At 44.5% G+C, this 21,914-nt stretch overlaps 1 protein-coding gene across 2 annotated transcripts in view; it reads right to left on the bottom strand.

Annotated features, from left to right (window-relative positions):
* Positions 1-5,833: 5,833 nt before the first annotated feature.
* The window catches only part of NLK (nemo like kinase), a 164,499-nt gene continuing 148,418 nt past the window's right edge, over positions 5,834-21,914 (bottom strand). The window contains exons 8-11 of one of the 2 annotated variants that reach the window (XM_075561352.1): positions 18,518-18,604; positions 10,548-10,746; positions 9,654-9,747; positions 5,834-7,694 (exon numbers count right to left, since the gene is read on the bottom strand). In XM_075561352.1, coding sequence (XP_075417467.1) covers positions 7,640-7,694; positions 9,654-9,747; positions 10,548-10,746; positions 18,518-18,604 — 435 coding nt within the window. In that variant the 3' untranslated portion in view covers positions 5,834-7,639. Of the gene's footprint in view, positions 7,695-9,653; positions 9,748-10,547; positions 10,747-16,269; positions 17,514-18,517; positions 18,605-21,914 lie in introns of those variants that run through there. The other variant, XM_075561353.1, reaches the window with a different exon arrangement.

Consider the following 21,914-nt stretch of genomic DNA (forward strand, 5'->3'; position numbering starts at 1 on the left):
CTACCCATCGGAACCAGACTCCACCAGAGTGGAGGTAGCAGATGAAGGGAACTGCAATATTCCCACGGACATAAGGCGGACTTGGCTCCGTGTGGGAAGCAGCATATGATGACTATGGGGAGAGGGTGGGGAAGTCACTGGACTTTGGCTCAAAGTTCTTGCCTTGGGGGTGCCCATAAGGACTACCATGTATGTGCCATTTCCATACTCTGCCTTTGCAACTAGTTCTGCCTTTGTGAATATTTCTGAAAGTTGTTCCCGATCTTCAACCCTTAATTTGTGTAAACAGTGTCCAGTCACCTAAGTTGTTTACCGGTACAAACCAACAATCTGTGTATTTTGGTCTAAAAAACGGTCATCTACATGTATACATCCTTTTTCTGAACACTCTTAAATTATAGATCATTTGATAAACTAGTGGTAATATCCATAGAACATCCACGGGGAAAATTGGTAATGTTCTTAAAATAAAAAGTGCCTTTGCTGCCACTCCTCCAGCAGGAAGCGATGACTAAAGACATGGGTGTCACACACAGTGAGGAGAAGGCACACAGCCCCAGCTATCAGAAAGGACTGCATTTGGAGCCTTCAGGCCTGTCTTGAAATAAGTAGCCTAAGGCTTCAGCTCAGTTCACATAGAAGCACACCAGCTTATTGACCTAAGAATTGTAAATAATAAAATCCAAACCTGGCAGAGGGAATGGTATCAGAACTTAAACTCTGAACCCCTGGTTTGCCGAAGGCTATGGAGGACAGTAAAACCCATTCAAAGTCCTTCATGCAGACTAAACCTCTGCAGAATCTCCTCGGATGAAGGACCGAGAAAGAGAAAGGCCTTGTATCAGAGTACATTGCAGGGTAACTGCAGTTGTAGCTGTCAAATGTGACACCCTGCCTGATATTGTAACAAAGTATACTTGTCCAGGTTTTAATGTTTTCTGCTCTGTTTTCCAGCGAGGTTTCTTGTTGATGGGCTGTTTGTATTTTGAGTTTTATCTATTTTTCTGTATGTGAAACTCAGGATAAATTAATCCATAGCGACAACTAGATGAGTTGATATTTAGACAAGTACAAAGGAACGTCCTGGAAGTGATGGCGATGGTTGTGCACTGGTATGAGCGTGCCTGAATTATTGAAATGTTTGACAGTAGAAGGGACCAGGTATCAGACATCAAAGAACAAAAAATCATTGTGTGCTCACCTCCATGATACGATCACTGAAGACAAAGTGGGTGCATAAGCAAATGTGGTGACGAAAGCTGATGGTGCCCGGCTCTCAAAAGATAAAGCGTTTGGGGTCTTAAAGGCTTGAAGGTAAATAAGTGGCCATCTAGCTCAGAAGCAACAAAGCCCACATGGAAGAAGCATACCACCCTATGCGATCACAAGGTGTCAAAGGGATCAGGTATCAGGCACCAAGGAACAAAAAATCAAATCATTGTGAATGAAGGGGAGTGCGGAGTGGGGACCCAAGACCCATCTGTAGGCCACTGGACATTCCCTTACAGAAGGGTCTCAGGGAGGAGAGGGGCCAGTCAGGGTATAATGTGGCTATGATAAAACATACAGCTTTCCTCTAGTTCTTAAATGCTCCCTCCCCCACCCCACTATCATGATCCCAGTTCTACCTTACGAATCTGGCAAGACCAAAGGATGTACACTAGTACAGATAGGAACTGGAAACACAGGGAATCCAGGGCGGGTGATCCCTTCAGGACCAGTGGTGATTCTGGGAGAGTAGGTTGGAAAGGGGGAACCGATTACAAGGATCTATGTATGACTTCCTCCCTGGGGGACAGATGGCAGAGGAGTGGGTGAGGGGAGACGTTGGACAGTGCAAGATATGACAAAATAACAATTTGTAAATTATTAAGGGTCCATGGGAGGGAAGGGAAAAATGAGGAGCTGATGCCAGGGGCTTGGGTGGAGAGCAAGTGTTTTTGAGAATGAGGGCAATGAATGTACAAATGTGCTTTGATTAATTCACCTAAGTATGGATTGTGATAATAGTTGTATGAGCCCCAAATAAAACAATTAAAAATGAGATTTGAGCATGTACCATTGAAGGAAAATAACATACAATCATTGTATGTTAGGAAAATAAAGCTTTATAATAGACAGAAAAATAAATACCAAGCTTACGACGACAGGTTGTTTTTTCTCAAACCATGATGTCCCTCTGCCGTTCCTTCTCCAGCTTCCTTTGCTGCTGTGTAAGGCATCGCCAATGTGTTCTTTCTGGGCAATTGGTTTCTTTCTTTTTGGCATTTAAGGACTGCTCATCCTTGCGATCCTGAAGCTTCACTATAACCCGGTACCTTTCCTGCTCATGACTTGCGCTGTTTGGTACGATCAAATCCAGGGAATCCTATTATCTAAGATTACTTCTCTCCAGCTCCGACTTGGTGAGTCTTTTCAGGTCTCTCCTCCCCTTGTTGCGTGTTTCTGCTGCACATGATGGGAGCTTCCTCTCCTACACCCTGTGAATTAGGCAGGGGCTTGCATTTCGTGTCCATTTGTGTTCAACAACTTCACCCACTGATTTAATCTCCCAGAAGCTGGCTCCCTTGCTTTCCCTTCTCCCTCTTGTAGTGAACGTAGGATCCTCCTTTCACCAAAGGTAACACTTGTCTACTGCCTTACTTCACTTTCCCTCGTCCCTTCCCATAACCATCAGTCTGTGTCTTTTGGCACGAACACCTTTCTCTTGACTTTGTAACAATGGCCTCATGCAGTATTTGATCTTTTGTGGCTGACTTAATTTTACCCAGAATGCTCTGTGACGAGGTGCTTCGCAGTCCCACCGTTATTCTCTAATGATGCAGAGCACCCCACTCTGTGTACCGAAGTTTCTCGCTCCATTCTTCCACTCATGGCGTTCAGGCGATTTCCATCTGGCTATGTGCGCAGTGCTGCCATGATCACGGTGTGCACATGCCTGTTCGTGCTCTGGCTCGCATTTCTTTAGGGCACAGAAACCCAGCATGTGGCGGTTCTATATAGGGCCCTTCTTTCAAATTTTCACCAGTGGTGCCCGATCTATTTCACTCACTGAGTCTATTTTGAAGCTGCTTCTCTTCTTTTACTTGAAGTGTTGCTTATTTAAAATTTTTGTTCCACCGTATTTACTTTATTCCTCGGTTGGCTTTTTGACATTTCAGCATTAATTGCCTACACTCTGCATTCACTTCCTGAAGCCGTTTTAACATTTGCTTTTGTCCCCTTGGGTTGCGACCTCACAGTTGGGTGGGCTACATCTTTGGGAGTCCTGTGAGACTCAACTGAGGACACTCCCCTGGAGTGGCCATCTGTGTCTGCTTTCCCCTGGCACCCAGGGCTGCCCCAGCTGAGGCTGTCTTTGAATTCCTGGGAGGAATTCCCACCCACCCCACCCCCAACTTGCATTCAGTTCAGATCACTACAGATTTCCAGAGAGATTTTTACATGCCACTGGGCTACTACATACCCAACTTCCAGGTGACTTCTTTAAGCTTCTGTTTCTCCATCTGAAAGATGGAAAAAACAATACACTACAGGGTTAGTTAGGTTTATATTTGTAAAGCATTTAGTGGAAAGCCTAGCAGAGCAATTGCTCTTATCAATTAGCAAGTGGTCTGACCAACCCCCTGGAAAAAGACATGGTGCTCAGCGAGAGGAAGCCCCTCGGTAGACGGATCGATACAGTGCCTCCACAATGGGTGCAGACATCATTGTGAGGGTGGAGCAGACTGGGCAGTGCTCCTTCTGGTTGTTCCTAAGGTCCCCAGGGACTGGAGCTGACTCTGTAAACACCCACCACCAGCCCCCCGACCACCAGTGGTTTGAGGGAAGGCATGACTTTAGTGGTCTTTTCCCTTCAGCTTTGCTTTTGACTTGAACATAGCGCTGGTTGCAAAACAGGTCCATGAGAGCTGAACGCACAGCTCCTAAAACTTGGGAAATGCAAAACGGGTCCATGAGAGCTTAACGTACAGCTCCTAAAACTTGGGAAGTTGGCTCACTCCTTCATTTGCTGTAGGTATATATATATATGAAGCTCGTGGGAAGACTTGTTGATTTTTAAAGTCCTTGCTGGTAAAATACCCAACAGACATGAGTTTTGGCAAGCAGTGTGAGATGGAAAAATACACACGAATGAGCAGATATAGGGCCCTATCTGGATGCCCCTAGAAACTTTTCAATGGGATGGGAAAAACGGTTGATTTTTAAAAAGCAAGTATTCTATACTTTGAAAAAACTTGCTTTATAGCAGGGAATTACTTGAAAAGTCAGTACAGCTACACATGTGAGGATCTGCTTACCTGAGGGAGTGGGATTGTTTAGTGAGCTGGTTCGACCTAGAACCATTTGTTTCCAGAGAAATAAAGTCAAAACAAAGAAGGGGCAAAAATGTGGATCAGGGGAAATACATTCCTATGATTTAACTTTAATAAGAAATAATCCGCTCGAAAGAACCAGCTCTAAGCCCTGTGAGAGACCATCTTCTCTATACCAGATCTTTTCAATCCACTTTCCCACACACGTCTTGAAGCCGCTTTGTGTTTCTCTCTGTGTGTACACAAGCAAGGCACAGGAGGACACTGTACATGCATTCTATTATTCTTATTAAAAAGCACAAGCTTGATTATGCAGCCTTTCTACAATGATCCACTAACGTGGAGATGGTGATTGTGTCTGGGGATAATAAAATTCCTTTTTTTATATACCGTTTTTTCTCATTGAGAAGCTGTACCAGGAGCCAGTCCATGGTAAAGTCAAGGGGCAGAGAAAAAGAGGAAGATCCACACAGACCATCGCAACAGTGGGCTCACACAAAACACAGTGGTGAGGATGGCATGGCGCCAGGTGTTTCCCTCTGTTGTGCACAGGAACCTAACAAAACCCACCACCGTGCAAACGGAGTGCCAACTCAAACGGAGTGCCTCCAATAGTGTCTTGTTCTGCTTTTGAAGAATAATCATTCTTCACAACTCTTAAGGTAAAGCTGTACATTTACCAAAAAGATAGAAAGTGACAGACAATTGCTGTAATTAAGAATTGGATAGAGAGGGTTGTTTGGAGGATGAATTATGAAAACTTAGTGGTAGCATGAACACCAGTCCAGCTCTCTTTACGCACTGCCCTTGGATGAGTGCTTCCGAGACACTGGGTGGTGTCATCAAAGCCAAATAGAGGCCAACTCCGGAGGGAGAGGTGCCGAGTCCACCCGGTGGCAGAGTCGTATCCACCTCCTGCGGTGCTGCTCAGGCTTGCCTACAAAGGTGCCTCTTCCAGGAGATGGCAATGTTCTTATGGGTCTTCAGACTCAGTCTGGCACTCGACAGAAGCCTTGTTCTTTTAGCACAGTTCATTAAGAGCCCCACGGATCTGAGAGCAGACTAGGAAATGCACCCCCCCAAAGCATTCTGTTCTTCAAAACAGCTTTATGTTAGCATAAAAGTCATGTTTTAGATGACAGACCCTATAAGAAAAGTCCAAATCAATTCCAGACCACGTGAACCACTACAGGTTGTTTGTATCTTCAGTCTCACATGTTATTATTGCTTTATGCCCACGCATGCTTACATTACTTGTTTACACCCAAACTATGGCTGAATGCAGGCCGGCCCGATTCGCCCACATGGCCTCTACTAGCTTTAGGAAGTCTACGTTTTTGAACACAGAGTTCTTAGCTTAGAAACAAAAACAAGGGTTTGAAAACTACCGGATCAGAGATGACGATGATGCCCGCATTGTTTACACAGACATTAGACGTTCGTGGAGTCGTCCACCTGTCTTGGCCATTAGCCAGGTTTTCACCAAGATTTAAAGCAACCCAGGAAAGAGAGTGAAATAACACAGAGGAGGCATCGTTTTCAAATGTCACATTTAATGTTTTCACCACTGTACTTCAAATCTACATTGTACAAGTGACCAGTAAGTGTGCCACGGTAATTGACCAACCTCTGAGATTGTACCTTTCACACCAGTGTCTTCTTGGGCTCTTTTTGATACTAAACACGTTTCTCACTCAAGTGAATTGAAATGCTTCAGTTGGGTTGATTCTCAGGAGCCTCATAAAAAAAAACAAACAAAGATATTGCACCATCTTTGTTTAGTAATTCAATGTTGGTTTCTTTCACAGCAAATAATTACTTCATTGAAGTTAAAACTTCCAAACATAACTTATTAAGAGTCTTCAAATTCAGCTCGGATCACTCAGGATGAAAGTCTCTGCTAAATACAGATAACTTACAATAACTTTGACAGTTAGTTGTCCATAACACACACCAAGGTTTCCCTAGGCCAATTGTAAGACGATCCATCAGTATACCTTGTACAGGTGAAAAACAATCTTCAATTTTCTTGTCTTTTTTTTAATATAAAAGTTGGAAGGGACATTCAAGTTTCAAGTCTCCACATTGAACTTAAAAAAAAAAATCATCATCATCATCATCAGCATGTGGAGGCAAACAAGCCAAGTTGTTTAACTCCAGGAGGTAGAGGCCTTCAATTTGTGTTCATATGTACATATGCACAGAAGAACTCAGTGTTCCAGCAGAAAGAGAGTTTGTCAGACAGTAATGAGTTGTTGACGACTGTGACCTTTCCAGCCCCCCAGCTCTGTCTCAGGACACAGACACAGTTGACATCACTCCCTATGTGCCTTTTTGTGGGTGGCTTTAGTTTTTTTGAATCTGTTTTTAAATATTTTTTTTCCAAAAAAAAAAAACAAAAAAAAAAACCAAGTTTTTATTAAACTGTCCAGTGCAGGAAAAGTCTCACAAAATTTCACAGACCTAAAATGTGCAAGCTAGTTCTCTGTGTACAGCGATCGATGTTGGGATTCTTTTGAAATTAGTCCAGAAATGAACTATTTACACACATGAAAGATGCATGCCTTGGGGTTCTTTTATGTAAGAAAGAGCAGAAAAACTTCTAATAAAAATAGATTAAATATATATATATATATTTATACTGGGGAAGGGAGGGAAAAAAAGTTTCATCTCTCCTAGTCACAAACGCATTCTCTCTACCCAAAACATTTGATTTGAGACAGCACACCCCACCATCATGGTGCCAAGGAAGCTAGTCATAGGGCCTGATCATGAGGTGGCATGCCGTGACCCTTCCCCCAGGACAGCCATGACCAGCTCCAGGATTGGTCGCAGACAAGGTCTCTACATGTTTTAGTTTTAGAAAACCCCAAATCTTCAGGAATGGCTCAAATATCAAAATGTATGACTGTCATGTGTGTTTATGTGTGTGTGTGAACAATCTCACTTCATTAAGAAAAAAAAAAAGAACAAAGAAACAAACAAACCAAAAAAAAAAAAAAAACCCAACAGAAACATAAAACCCCAGACTCCCAAATTTGGTTCAATTCTCTTTTGTTCTGCGTGAGCCATACAGCCGCACTGAATTCATACAACATGTGCAACTCTGGGAAAAATAGGTCCCTAAAAGCACAACCACTTTACAAGATTAAAAGTCTAGTAACACTTCTAAATATTATTCATATCATACAAGTAGTGGTTGTTAATTTAAAACTTCATTAGTAAAATTACAGTACAAGCATGATTAACCTCCAGAATTGCAAATCCCAGACTCCAGTGGAAAGCTACATTACATCTTCAGTAGTACATAATCTCTTCCACCGTCACTCCCACACCAGGGGCGAGGGGGGCATCTCGGACGGCTGGGCCACAGTGGAACTGGAAGGAGAGGAGAGAGATGGTGAGATCAGGGGTGCTGCAGGGGGGTCTCAGGGTAGCCCACTAAGATAACCATGAAAGTGGGCCTGGTCTGGGACGCTTGGTTCTCTTAACTTCTCCAAAGCGGCAGTTGTTTCAAAATCATTAAAGATCTGCCTCGATAGTGTTGTTGGACAGCGGCTAATCAGAGAGGACGTGATGGGAATGGGAAAATGCCAGCACCTTCTATGTCCATCTTTCCAGGAATTTTTGGAAGCCCCTGGATTCATCAGCTCGGAAACTACTTGCTATTGACTAGCTGCGAGGGACTGAGCTAGCTCCTTAATCTTTCTACGTATCCTCAGCTGACAAGGGACAGTGTGATTTCCAGGCCAGTGTGCTGAATACATAGAGATAATATTTATAAAGTGATCTGCACAGTATCTACTATAGAAAAGAGAACATAGCAATTACAAATAATAACATCTATAACCAATCAGGGAAAACGACATTAACGGATGCAGCATGAGATGAGCCATTTAAATTCTGCCTCTGAAAACCCAGGCACTTAATTGGAGAGCTATTTCCAATGGGTCTCATAAGATCCTTCTATCATGTTTTAATGGACTAGACTGGCTAACAGTTATCATTTATTACCCACAGAGCTATATTACCCATTACCAAACACCCCATGAGGATGTGTAATGTTGCTAAGGAGACTCTGAATTTTGAAGGGTGTGTGTAAGTGATTTGCACCCCCAGGGCCCAGGAAAATGAAGGACCTGCACATGAGAAGTGACTGGCTCTGAAAGGGGAAAGTAGAAAAACAAAATCATTTACAGCCACAGGGAGGTAAAAAGGGCAACTTAATGCTTTCTACAGAAAGATATAAGAAATGCAAGGCACGTGATTTAAAAAATTCTAAAAAATCCTGACTTCTGCTCAACAACTTCCATGCAGGAGAAGTAAAAGGACTGTGAGGGTGGGCGGAGGACAGAGAAGCAGGGAGACGGGGAAGAGCAGAGGGCAGGCGGCCACGGAAGGGGGACAGAGCACGGCCGTCATCCAGTTATCGCTTCACAGACCCGAATCCACCTTTCTTTGTGCTTGCATTTTGAGACACTGAAGCCTGACGCTGGCTGAACACGGTTCGCTTTGGCCACCTGGGTTGATGTGAGCTTTTGCCAGTAGAGGGCGCTGCAAGGCAGCGCTTGATAGTTAGGGACCAGATGCTGGTGTTCTTAGGCCCTGTCAAGGCTCTCTGCAGTGCAGCAAGCCTCCCTGGAGGACCAGCGCCACGCGGCTGGCATATTTCCTCATCCTTTTCCACTGTGGGTCCTGTGGCAGCCCTAACCTGTCCTGGTTGGGCGGGAAGACTTCTAAGTTCCTTGTTCACACTGCTTGGCCTAGACTAGAGGGAGAGGCTGCGTTCTGCATTTGCTTTATCAAGAACCTCCAAAGATTTTTTCTTGGACCCTTCTAGTAGTTAATTATTTTTCTAATCAACAGCTTCTGTTACTAAAAATTCCGTTCTTACTACTGGTGTAGCTATCCTATGAACTGGGCCCTAACTGACATGAGTTCTGGGAGAAGAGATCAAGAAAGGGAAGGACAAAGAGATAACAAGGCCGAGGGCCACTGGGACTCAAAGTGGGTTCGCAGTTCTTACACCTCCAAACAGGCCGCACCTGGAGTCCACCTTTAAAAAAGAGGCACTGTCTTGCTGGCAGCTATTACTGTAACCCCAGGGGCCGGGATGTGGTGAAGCCTGAGGTGACCCTGGGTTGACTTCAAGGTAGGTGGCTGCTACACCCCCGGCTACAGCAGGAGCCCCAGCGTACTGGGGTCTTTCCCACTGTGTAAACTGGACCTTTCATCTGTGCTATCTAGTCTACACAACTTGGATAGGCAGATTAACAAACATCACAGAGGCGCCCTTGAATTCAAACAGCAACGGCAGAAGCACACTCCCATAGTTACCTAATAAAGCTCTTAAAAGCAGCAGACTGGGGGTTGATGCAGAGAGGCACTCGGTTCCCTTTCTGCTGCTCCAAAATGAACTGGTGGATGATTTCTGCAGAGCAAAGGCACACCATGTAATCCATGTCCGCCCGCCCGCCCGCAGGCCGGCCGGGAGCAGCGGGCGCTCACAGCGTCTCCCACCAACACACAAGCCGCCGACCGGGCTGCACCAGACACAACGACCCGGAAACCAAGGTCACTGGGACGGCCAAATGCTGGCAACAGCAGCAGCAGCAACAACAAAAACGCAACCAAACTAAACCCAAACCAGCCCTTCCATGACACAAACCAGAATTCCATCGGTGGCTGTGAAATGGCCTACGAACTGGAGGGTGATTCTCCCAAACTTGGCACTGTGGGTGATCACAGTCTTTTAAAAGAACACTTAAAAAAAGCACTCAGAATTTGGCTGTCTGTACCCCTCACTCCCACCCCACCAGGACATTTTACAATTGAACTACCAGAAATTCCTTCCTCTTATCATTACCCAAGAAATGACCCCAGGGCCTGGGTCTCCTCCTCCTTTACACCTTGCCTGTGATATAAAAGGAGCGCGTAGTCTCCATTCTGTGACAGTACATCAAGGTGGAGGCCCCCAGCCAATAGACTGCTTTGAAAACAATAACCCAATGCGCAGTCCTCGACTTGACCTTCCCCTGGATGTAATATTACATCAGCCTTTTTATAGCATTTACAGCTTCTTTGGCATGTGTGCCTTGGACAAACAGCTACATGCAAGATGATGAATTAAAGCTACGGAGGTGCTCTGGGCACCAGTCAGCGCTCAGAGTGGACCAGAGCAGAAAAAGCTACTGGTCATCGTGCCCGGCCAGAGGCCAGGAAGATACTCACCTTTAACCTGTCGAACAGAACTGAGGTTCTTCTCAAAAGTGTCATCAAATTTGGGGTTGGTGACGGGCTCAAAGTCACTGGTATAAACTCTTCCAGTCGAGGTGGAAAAGCAACATTTACACATACAGGTGTGATAGCGGAGCCGCCCTTCATCTAGGTAGGGGTGGGCTAAGGCATCCTTAGCGGATATTCGTTTGGACTGAAATCAGATCAAGAGACCAACAAACGTCAACACTACAGATACACGTAACTGTCCACACAGGGTCTTCTTAAGGCACAGTACCCGCTTTACACGGCTCACAGGTAACGGACAGCACATCCTGTGTACAATGGGCTCAGTGAATGTAGAGGTGGGTGACACACCGGGAGAAGGAGCTTCGCCACCCAGGCCTGTGAGGCACCGAGGGCCATCCTGCTCGCATGTGGGACAGCATCTACCCCGAGCCAGATGTACACACACTCAGAGATGACAAATACCACGACCTTTAAAAATGCAGTGCACTTTGAAAGGAGTACGTTTACATTTTAAATAACAGCCCATATATTCTAAATATGTCCCATGCTTCTGTTCTCTTAGAATACCAAACAGACCGGGGCAGAAGCACGTCTGGAAGCTGGAGCGTGAGTGAGGCAGCGGGTCTCGGTGAGGAGGCTGCTCCCGCCACCTGGCTCAGGGTGTAGCCTGGGCTGGGGTCGGGGTCTCCTCGCACTTTGGATCTTAATTGCTAGTACACCAATTTCAGGTTTACATCGCCATACATGTTTTTTGAACTCATTATTCATTTTTGAACAAAAGAAAAAATGCCTCCTACTGAGATTAGTGGACATATAAATACTACTGAGAGGAGGTGGGTTTTAAAGATGGATTCAAGAGTACAGTGGGACAACAACTGAGACTTTGCCACTATTTCATCACCACCGTGCACTTCACATAAAACACATACTCTCTCTCTCTCATCCTAAATAATCTAAAAACAAGTGGGCCATCCTCACTGGCTCTGACCCCGCAAATAATAAAATGCCTATCTACGGAATCTAACATTTCAGGAAGCTGAGGGTGAATGTGCGGTAAAAGGTTTTTAAGTGTTTTCCCACCCATGGCTATGGCATGGCTTATGTTTGGATGTTCTAAGCCCACCAACATGGATTGCACTACAGGGTTGGACTAAGAGATGCTTTAGAGAGAGAAAGCATAGTAACACCTTGGGCTCCAGTGTTCAGCTTTCTTTTATTTCTCAGAACAAATGAATGGCTCCTGAAAACTTTACTAGTGCTTAAGCTGAAAAACACACTAACTTTAACATGAATTAAAAATAACTTTTTTGGTAACCAGGTTACAAAATAAGATGCGAAACACCAGGGCAAGTCACAGCATTGCCACCAGGGGTCTAGTTCTGACCCGGGCGAGCTTACACCCATGAGAAGCACCTCGTGCTCTGGGGTCGGTCGCAGACACGCTGTCTCACACTTGTCTGAGTTTCGTTAGGTCAAATCAAAACACGTGACTGGCTTCCCAGGGGATCAGGTGAGCCAGCTGCCTTCAAGGCAGAGATGTCAGTGACTGGTTTTCAGTTCTGATGGACTTTCTAACAGGACACAGGGCAGGAATAGGGGCCTCATATGAAGAAGGGTTACAGAAACAGAAAATTGCACTGATGAGAGAAAGCCGAGGGAGGCTGCACCCAGGCATCTTTTCTCATCACGGCAACACCCCTGAGTATGCTTCTAGGGTAGCCAGAGCTGCCCGGCGAGATTCACTGCGAGACTGCGTCCTGTCCAGCCTGCTGCAGACTTCTTTTTCCTCCCTAAACTCAAAAGCAACCCCTAAGGGACACAATTTGTGTCCCTCAAAGATGTTAAAACTCTCATTTTGATAGGGTGCAGGTGGAAGGATGCAGAATTCCTCAGGGGAAGAGTTAAAAAGATGGAGGACATGCCAAGAAGCAACCACTTCACATTTTAATAATTTTAGTTAATAGTGGTCTCTATGGGTTTTACAGCAGTACTTCTGGATTCACCTTGGTATTCCTTGTAGCCGTGTTCAGTTTTAATAGTAAGCATGTGATTTTACATCAGGAGCCTTGGTCAGGTGCTCAACTGAAAGACTGGTAGCTCGAGCCCACTCGGTGGCTCTGTGTGAGAAAGACCTGACTGCTGGGTGGGGGGGACATTAGGGACAGCCGACCTGCCCCTGTGGACTGGCTTCCAAAGGGCTCAGGACAATGAGCCATCTCCTCGGGATCAGGCAAAACACCACCCTACAAGGCACCACCCTTTCAAGGATGGAGACAGGTTCAGGCCCTGCAGCTGCAGCTCCTACCCCCTCCCTCCTTGATTCTCCTCTGGACCAGCTTAAAAACCTGCTCTCCACCACAGGTAGGCGCGACTGCACGGACTCCTTGCTGGAGCCCGTGAATCTCTCCCGAGAGTGTAAAATACACTTCTCCTTTCCCTCCCCTCTGGCCGCTGCGGCAAACCTAACTCTGACTCTCTGCTTCTGTGGAGATTACAGACCCCAGACTGCCATGGAGGAAGCTCGACTCTTTCACACGTAGTTGCTGTGTGAAACTACGATTTAAGACATAGGAGTCCTGCGATGCCTCCATGCAAGATGCTTCTGTGGACCAATTACAGGTTACCCTAGAGTTATAATGGCTTTAGGTGCTGCTGAGTTCATTGTAAGTCAGTTCTGACATAAGTCAAGCACCTTGTTTTCTTTTCTTGTTTTAATGTTTTCAGTACCATTGCCTTTTACTATCATTACCGTTGGACATAGGATTTCCATTTGTCTTTGGGGGTGTGCATGTGAAAGATACCATACCAAGTTATGCACTGACTGTAGTGTTTATCATAGATGCACAAAACCAAAGAGCGGGTGGCTATAAAGGCTGTCTGTATTTAGTAACTCGAAAATGCTGTAAACCAGGGCAGCCTGTATCAGGACTAAACACTTGTAAAAAGATACTCATACCTTCTTCCAGAGTTTCCTGTATTGTAAAAATAATGCTGGCCAAAAAAAGGATTATCCAGGTTTATACAAGTTTTGGATTTTCTCACAAAAAGTCTAGTTATTTTCAATTAATTAATTAATTTTTTTAACTAGGGGTGTTGGCTTACAGGACTGCAAAAGCCCCTCATGCATCACCATAATGAAAAACCAGGAAAATGAAATTTAACATTAAGATCTTACTAACATAGGTGGATTAATAAATATGATTTGGCTATCAGGACCACACTTTTAATATAAACAAGCTCTTCATGAGCCATTAGTAAACAGCTAAAACAAAAGATCCACAAGTATGACTCGTATGCGACTGTTAAAAGTAGGAGACATGTCCTTAAAAGACAATGGTGATGTCTTTGTCAGTGGAAAAAGTAGATAATCTTGTCTAAAAGTAAAAGTGTTCTAACAGTGCTATAATATGAAAGAAGCAATAAAACAAACAAACAAGAACAATCCCACTGAGTTGATGTAGAACTGCCCGGCAGTCTCCATGGCTGTAAACCATCCTGGAAGCACATCTTTCTGCTGTGGAGGGCTGGTGACTTAGAACCGCCCACCTTCTAGTTAACGGCTGAGGACTCTACTGTGACAGCAAGGGCTCTCAAAGACGCAATAGAGTGGGCTCAGTGTTGACACGTCTACTTACAAAGAAAGAAGCAAGCTTATATATTGCTATGTGGGTGTTATAAATGAAGTAACAGTAGAATTTGAGGGTTTTTTCCTTATGAAACAAAGAAGGTGTTTTATACTCATATTACAGAGTCCCCCTTTTCAGCAAAATATTCTATTAACTCTGAGTTTTTGGCACATTCTTAAAAAAAAAAAGGAAAACAATGAGTTTTTGTTCAAACACCTAGTAATTAATATTTACTGCTGGCGGTCCCTAGGTGGCGCAAACGGCTTGCACTAGACTGCTCAGCAAAAGGTTCACGTCAAAAAGGAGACCAGATAGAGGGGTTTAGGAGAGGAGATGGGTTAATTAGGGTAGTACCGATGAAGAACACAGCTTTCCCCCAGATCCTGGATGCTTCCTCCCCCCAACTACCATGATCCGAATTCTACCTTGCAGGCCTGGATAGGGCAGAGGTTGTACACTGGTACATATGAGGGCTGGAGGTACAGGGAATCCAGGGTGGACGATACCTTCAGGACCAAGGGTGTGAGGGACGATGCTGGGAGAGTGGAGGGTGAGTGGGTTGGAAAGGGGGAACTGATTACAAGGATCCACATGTGACCTCCTCCCTGGGAGATGGACGGCAGAGAAGAGGGGGAAGGGAGACTCCGGATAGGGCAAGATATGACAAAATAACGATGTATAAATTACCAAGGGCACATGAGGGAGGGGGGAAAGGGGAGGGAGGGGGAAAAAAAAAAAGAGGACCTGATGCAAGGGGCTTAAGTGGAGAGCAAATGCCTTGAGAATGATTGGGGCAGGGAATGTATGGATTGTGATAAGAGTTGTATGAGTCCCTAATAAAATGTAAAAAAAAGAAAAGAGGAGAAAAAATGATTAGGGCAAAGACTGTACAGATGTGCTTTATACAATTGATGTATGTATATGTATGAACTGTGATAAGAATTGTATGAGCCCCAATAAATTGTTAAAAAAAAAAGGAGACCAGAGAGCTCCTGGGCTTTGCTTGGGCAGTTCTAGTCTGTAACGCCTGGGATTGCCTTGATTTGGTTAGAGTCAGTTCAATGGCAACTAACAACTTAGTGCTGTACTCAGAAAGAATTACTAGCAGCTACTTAATGCTTTTAGATACTTTTGACTTTGAGTCCTACCTCCCATTCATACACTGTCTCCTCTGACAACAGTGCACTCAGGATAGTTCAATTGCAGGTCCAGTCAACTTTCCTGGATGGCTATTACATAACACAGGGCTTTATTCCCTGACCTTATAAAAGGCTGGATAGACGGCAACAAATGTACAAATGTGCTTGACACTATGGATAGATGTATGGGTTGTGATAAGAGCTATATGAGGCCTCAATAAAATGATTGAAAAAAAAGAAAAAAAAAGAGGAAGGGTACTAAAGTAATTAGTATTATATTCTCTAGATATCTGACTAGCCCAACATTGTAATGAGAGCTGTCCTGTTAATAAGTTTTTTCTTTTTTTTTGTTAATAAGTTTTAAAAACCCAGCTTTCCAGTGATCAATATAAATAAGTAAAATGGGTTAATATAAGTATATTGTATTCTTCTCAAGGTAAGAGAAACATTCTGTTCAGGGACACCGTTTTTATTTATATATTGACAGTTTTTTTTTAAAACGGAAAAAAACCCTAATTTCTTAGTTTAAATACAATTGTTAGTTGACATTTATAATGCATTTTGTGAAGTAATTTAAAAACGCTTCACGGTTTCAAGGGACTGATGGATTAAATCTAAAAAAAGCAATCATTTATTCTACCAAACCCTCTCTAATATTGTGTTAATAAAAAGATCCAGAGTCCATGAATCCTATTATCTCCTGGTGGTTTCTGCTCCCCCCTTAGAGCTGCCTAAAAGACCTGCGACAAGTTAAAGATCAGAGCAGAGTCGTCCGTGAGGAACAGCAGAGGACTGCAGTAAAGGCCTGGGTCCTGTCCGCCTGACTACAGTCATCAGGGCATAAACGCATGCGTAGAGCTGTTGCCACCACCTCCAACAGACGCCTGTTCAGCTAACCTCAGGAGCTGGCTGAGCCGGGCTTTGCAGAAGGTTTCAGCCCAGAAGCAGGCCAGTTCATGGCAGAAGAGTAACAAAACACGGTTTAATTTCCTCAGATTAAAAGGACTAACCAAACTGATGTAATCATCGCTGGTGTGCTATCTTTAACGGAACCAAACAGACACAAGCACACCTCCCTGCTTTCTTCTTTAACCATACAGTGCCATTCCGCCTCACAGCGAGTCTACAGACCTAGGGTCTCCCAGGCGGTACTAATCTTCACAGGAGCAGACAGCCTCATCTGGAGGCGGTGGGTTTGAAGCAGCCATCGACTCTGGTCAGCAGTCCAAGGCTTACCCACAGCACCACCAGGGCCTCCCCCACAATGTCTTACCTTTTAAAGTGAAAATGCAGCTATTATCATTGTTTTTAATCACTTTATTGGGGACACTTACAGCTCTTATCACATCCATCCACTGTGTCAAACAAATTCATACAGATGCCGCCACCATCATTTTCAATTTACTTGAGCCTTGGTATCCGCTCATTTCCTCCCTCCCTCCTTCATGAACCCTTGATATTTTAAAAACTGTTATTTTTTGAGTCTTTTTTCTTTTAAAAATCATTTTATTGGGGGAATCATACAACTCTTATCACAATCCACACATCCATCCATGTGTCAAGCACATTTGCACATTTGTTGCCATCATCATTCTCAAAACGTTTGCTTTCTACTTGAGCCCTTGGTATGAGCTCCTCATTTTCCCTTCCCTCCCTCACCATTGATAATTTATAAATTATTAATTTATGTCTTACACCAACTGCCTGTCTCCCTTCACCCACTTTTCTGTTGTCCACCCCCCTGGGAGGGGATTATATGCTGATCATTGTGCTTGGTTTCCTCTTTCTCCCCCCACCTCCCCTTTCCCCTCCTGGTATGGCTACTCTCATGATTGGTCCTGAGGGGCTTAGCTGCCCTGGACTCCCTGTGTTTCCAGCTCTGATCTGGAGCCAGATTTCGAGGGATACCGAAAATGTAGTGATTTTAAGTTCACCAAGACTCTATCTTCCTTCTTACCAAATACATTTACTTCTTCTTATAGCTAAATTTAATTTGTAACTAGGACCACACCAGAAATTTCATTTGATTAGGAACGGCAATGCCACTGCTAAGGAATGAGGACTGTACTTGGCACGTGTGGGCGATCTCAGGAAGAGAGGCTTGCTCTGGGACTTCTGAAGTCGCTGCCTTAAAGGCGTGGCTGGAACCTTAAGAAGCTTGGGTCCTTCGAGAAAGTGAATGTCGCCTAGGAAGGATTTGGTAGAGGAGAATTAGATTCTGGCTTCCTACTCTAAGTAGAACTAACAAGAGTAAAACATTTCTGACATATAAGTGAATTTTAACCCTAGGACCTTGGGCAAACAGAAATTCTGGCACCTGTATTTTATAGAGCTGAACTACACACAAGAGGGCCTTCTGTATTACCACGACCACCAGGGGCCGGCGAAAATGAGCTTGTCAAGGACGACAAAACAGCAAACTGTTAGATTCAAAACCACTAGCACATCAAGCTGATTAGTGGTCACAACGATCCTAAACTACATGGAGACTGCGAGCAAGAGCTGTCCTTTTGCTTTGCTTTCGTTACCACCAAGCACTTCACATACAACGGCACGCACGCACGCACGCACACACACAGACACCGGGAAAACCCCACCTCATTTTGTACTCTTAGGGCCTTCAAATACTAAGATCTTGACCACTTCTCATAAAACCTTTTATGCTGATTTTATTGTGCTGCGGAGGAAGGTAGTATTGAGTTTCGTGAAAATCATAACCAGGTGAGAAAGTTACTGTCTTCTGATCATGACCAGTGGAAACTTTCTATCTCTGCTCGTTCTGTGTAACCGCAAACACGAAGAGCTGGACTGAAGGTACAATTAGCAGCATGCCCCAGAAGAATCAAGTCCCCAAATGATATTTGCAAAAGCTGCCAGTTAAGCACCCCGAGATCACACATTTCCTTACGCAGCATGTTGGCAGGTCTCATCAAACAATTTTACATTTGTTTATCCAAGGATTTGACTTAAGTTTGGTGTCAAACTCCTTTTATGAATCTTAAGATAAATAAGAAGAGACAGTCCCTTCTATTAAGCTCATGTGTGTTAGTCATCAAATTTCTGTGTAACAAGTGAGCACGACACACATCCCATTATGGTCTGAGGTTTATTTTTTGTCATTGCTCGTCTAATCAAATCTGTGACTTTTCTCTAAGAAAGTCATTAAGAAAGAAAAATACACACTACTTACTGGATCAAAGACCAACATCCTGCACAGGAGATGAACAGCTTCGTGTGTAGCCTGGCTTGACAGGGTATAAAGTACAGGCAGAGATGGCTGCAAGGAGGGAAAGAGAAGGTCAAATATTTAAGTGAGTCCTGAGTACACGCATACATGCAACACCGTTCCATTATGACCCAGTAACTCCCCAGGCTCAGGAGGAACGGGAACAGAGCCTTCGTGTTCCTCCTGCTCACCAGTCTTCAATCTTACACTCCATGCGAACACACTGTAGGCCACTGCACAGAGTGTAGGACAGATGAAGAGGAATCCTGTAGAAAATATGGTGTTTCCATTAGCTTTATCCCTTAGATTCTGTGGGTAAGCATGCTTTGGAACGAGAGGAGAAAGGACCTTGGCCATCTTCAAAGTAAGTAGGGTGAACTGTCTTATAGCAACCTGACCAAAGGTTGTTGAAATACTTGATCCAAAGGAGCCCACAGTGGTCAGACGCTAGCTCCGGGTTTGTGGGACACCCTCACAGCACCATTTTCAAGATGTACGTGCGGATGGTGAGTCATCTTTGGCTAGTCCTCTCTCTGGCACTCGAGTGGGCATTTGCACTTCGGTGCGACATCAGTATAGTCTATTAACAGGAGCGAAGCGTGAGGTGTGTAAGAGAGGGCGGGACAATAATATGCGAATTTCAGGTCTGGGAAAAGCAGACTACTCTTACTGGCCAAAATGCCTCCACGTAGGCAACTCTTCCCATCACTCTGGTGACGCCGCCCCTCGTTTTCTATTTATGGTGAAGCATATCATTGCTTAGGGAGAAACTTGGCGTGAGCATTAAAAAACTTGGTTCAAGGGTGGAGGGAAGGTGGTGGGGAAAGGGGGAACTGATTACAGAGATCTACATATAACCTCCTCTCTGGGGGACAGACAACAGAAAAGTGGGTAAAGGGAGCCGTCAGATTGTGTAAGATATGATAAAATAATACTAATTTATAAATTATCAAGGGTTCATGAGGGAGGGGAAGCAAGGAGCGAGGAGAAAAATGAGGAGCTGATGCCAGGGGCTTAGGTGGAGAGCAAATGTTTTGAGAATGATGAGGGCAGCGAATGTACAAATGTGCTGTACACAATTGATGTACGTAAGGATTGTGGTAAGAGTTGTATGAACCCCCAATAAAATGATTTAAAAACGTGGTTCAAGTTCTAACACTGTCGTTACTACGCTTGGGAAAGCCACTTGACGATGGATTGGTTGTCTCACGTACTGACTATAGACTGCACCAAATGGACCTCCTTTTTTGCCAACATCATAAATCATATATGTATTTAAAACTACTGTAATTAGGTCACGGGTTACAGAGCAGACCCTAGTATTACATTCAACATGAATACACACGCTGATTCAACTCATCTGCTGCAACCCCCTCAATGCACCGTCCTGTATCCTAGCTCCTTCCTGTTGTCATTTCTCTTTTCTTTCCTAACCCTCTGCATTTTGTCCTTGGGTAAATGCTACCTTTTTTTTTTTTTTTTTAATCACAATTGTCTGATTAGTCGAGTGAGGTGGTGAGTTCTGTTCCAGACACAAAGGGCAGGACCACCGTCCTGGGGCTCCTAGCAGTCTTTAGCACTGATGGTCACAACATGCACCCGGTGGCAAGCCTTGGACTGGGCGTAGGGAAATAGACATGTAAACACGCGGTGCCACTGGCCAATGAACACAGAGAGAACAAACTGGGAGAGTCAACGTTTTAAGACTTGAAGGTGACTGGAAATGGGATGTGGTAAGCAGGGGAGTTTGCAAAAACCAACCGAGTAAATGTCAAGGCTACCTGGTGCTTTTAAATGATTACTTCTTTTTCAAATTTCTGATTTACGGAAGTGCATCCCGCCAAGTGCACAGAACGTAAGGCCAAGAGAGTGATGATGTCAACACATAATTAATCCCATCAAACTGCACATAAGAAAAATGTGGAAAGGGAAAATGTTTTGTAATACATTATTTTACCACAATTAAAAATTAAAAGGCTAGGTTTCACTTCAATCTAGAATAGTCATATGCTTTCTTGTTTTCTACATTTATATGCATGTTACAAAGAGCCAGTTCTGTTGTGCCAGGAGCGCTCCAGCAAGGTACCCATTACTGAGCGAGAGGCCAGCCCTGGCACCCCCGGAAAGAGGAAGTGCTCCAGAGGCTGTTCCCTAACTCGGCCCTTCCCCTCTAAGCCACCGGCCTTTGTCTGTGAAGCCAGCCTGGGTGCAGAATACCAGGGACAGAGAAGAAGTTTATATTTTTTATCATGTCCAATAGAATAAATTTGCATAAGAAAGGATATTTAGAGAAAAAGTGCCTTAAACATTTCTGTTTAGCAGTTAGTTTCCCCCAACATTCATACACACTCCACTTTTTTCCTCTTCAAAATGCGTCAGGTTCATTTTCTGTCTGGTTGGCAGGTCTGCTAAGTCACGTAGCATTGTAGGCATGAGCAGCGGCCACTGTGAGCCACCAGGACGGGCCACGCTATGTTACAAAGGACGCTCGGTTCAGTGCCGGTGGTTAGTAGTCAGGAAATGAGACCAGGAAGGCCTTCTGTCACGATATGCCAGTCACCATAAGGCAACTGCAGAGTGCTGGTCACCACGGGTCATGCTAGTGTTCACCGTAACACCCAGGCAAGAAGTCTCCTTAATTGGGTATGCAAAATGCAGAGACCACAGGTGACCCTATGACACAGGAAGTGTATTCTCTGGCAAACTTTCACTATTAAACATTAAGTAATGGCTCCCATGGAACACAAACAATTTTTGTTCCAGCAAAAAAATGATCTATTTCAGACACAATTAGCAGGGAGCAACAAGAGGAAACCGTGTAACATACGCACAAAGGGACTGAGGGCGATACCAGAAGTTCAATCCTTTGGGCACCCCGGCGGGCTCCGGGATGGGCAGCCGGGCTAGCATCTCTTAACACTACACAAGTAGGGTTCGCCTGCCTCACAGCTGGGGGCCACGTACGAGACAGGTCTGGACCATGACACGTGGGTAGCAGCATTCTAGGAAGCTTACCGGGAAAGCGTTTGCTGATAAGAAGCGCAAACATTACCAGTGCTGTCTCCCATCCCTTCCCTCCTCCCTTCTCTTGTTTTGAATGTGGATTATGATTTCCGGACAAGCCAGAGCTCTTTGCCACCAGGAAGTGACAAGGAAGAAGGTATAAGGGTCAACATTCTAGAGATAACAGAGAAAGAAGAAAAGAGGCAAAAACCTGGACGCTTGATGACATAGCTGAGCAGCTAGGGCAGCTCCAGAACGTCTACCTCTGGAGTTTGTGGCAGGAGGAAAAATGGACTCATTTCTATACGCTGCTGTAGCAAGGTGTTTACAAGTTATTTTATTACGTGAAACAACACAT

Source organism: Tenrec ecaudatus, chromosome 10, assembly GCF_050624435.1.
Source record: "Tenrec ecaudatus isolate mTenEca1 chromosome 10, mTenEca1.hap1, whole genome shotgun sequence".
Classification (NCBI taxonomy): Eukaryota; Metazoa; Chordata; class Mammalia; order Afrosoricida; family Tenrecidae; genus Tenrec; species Tenrec ecaudatus.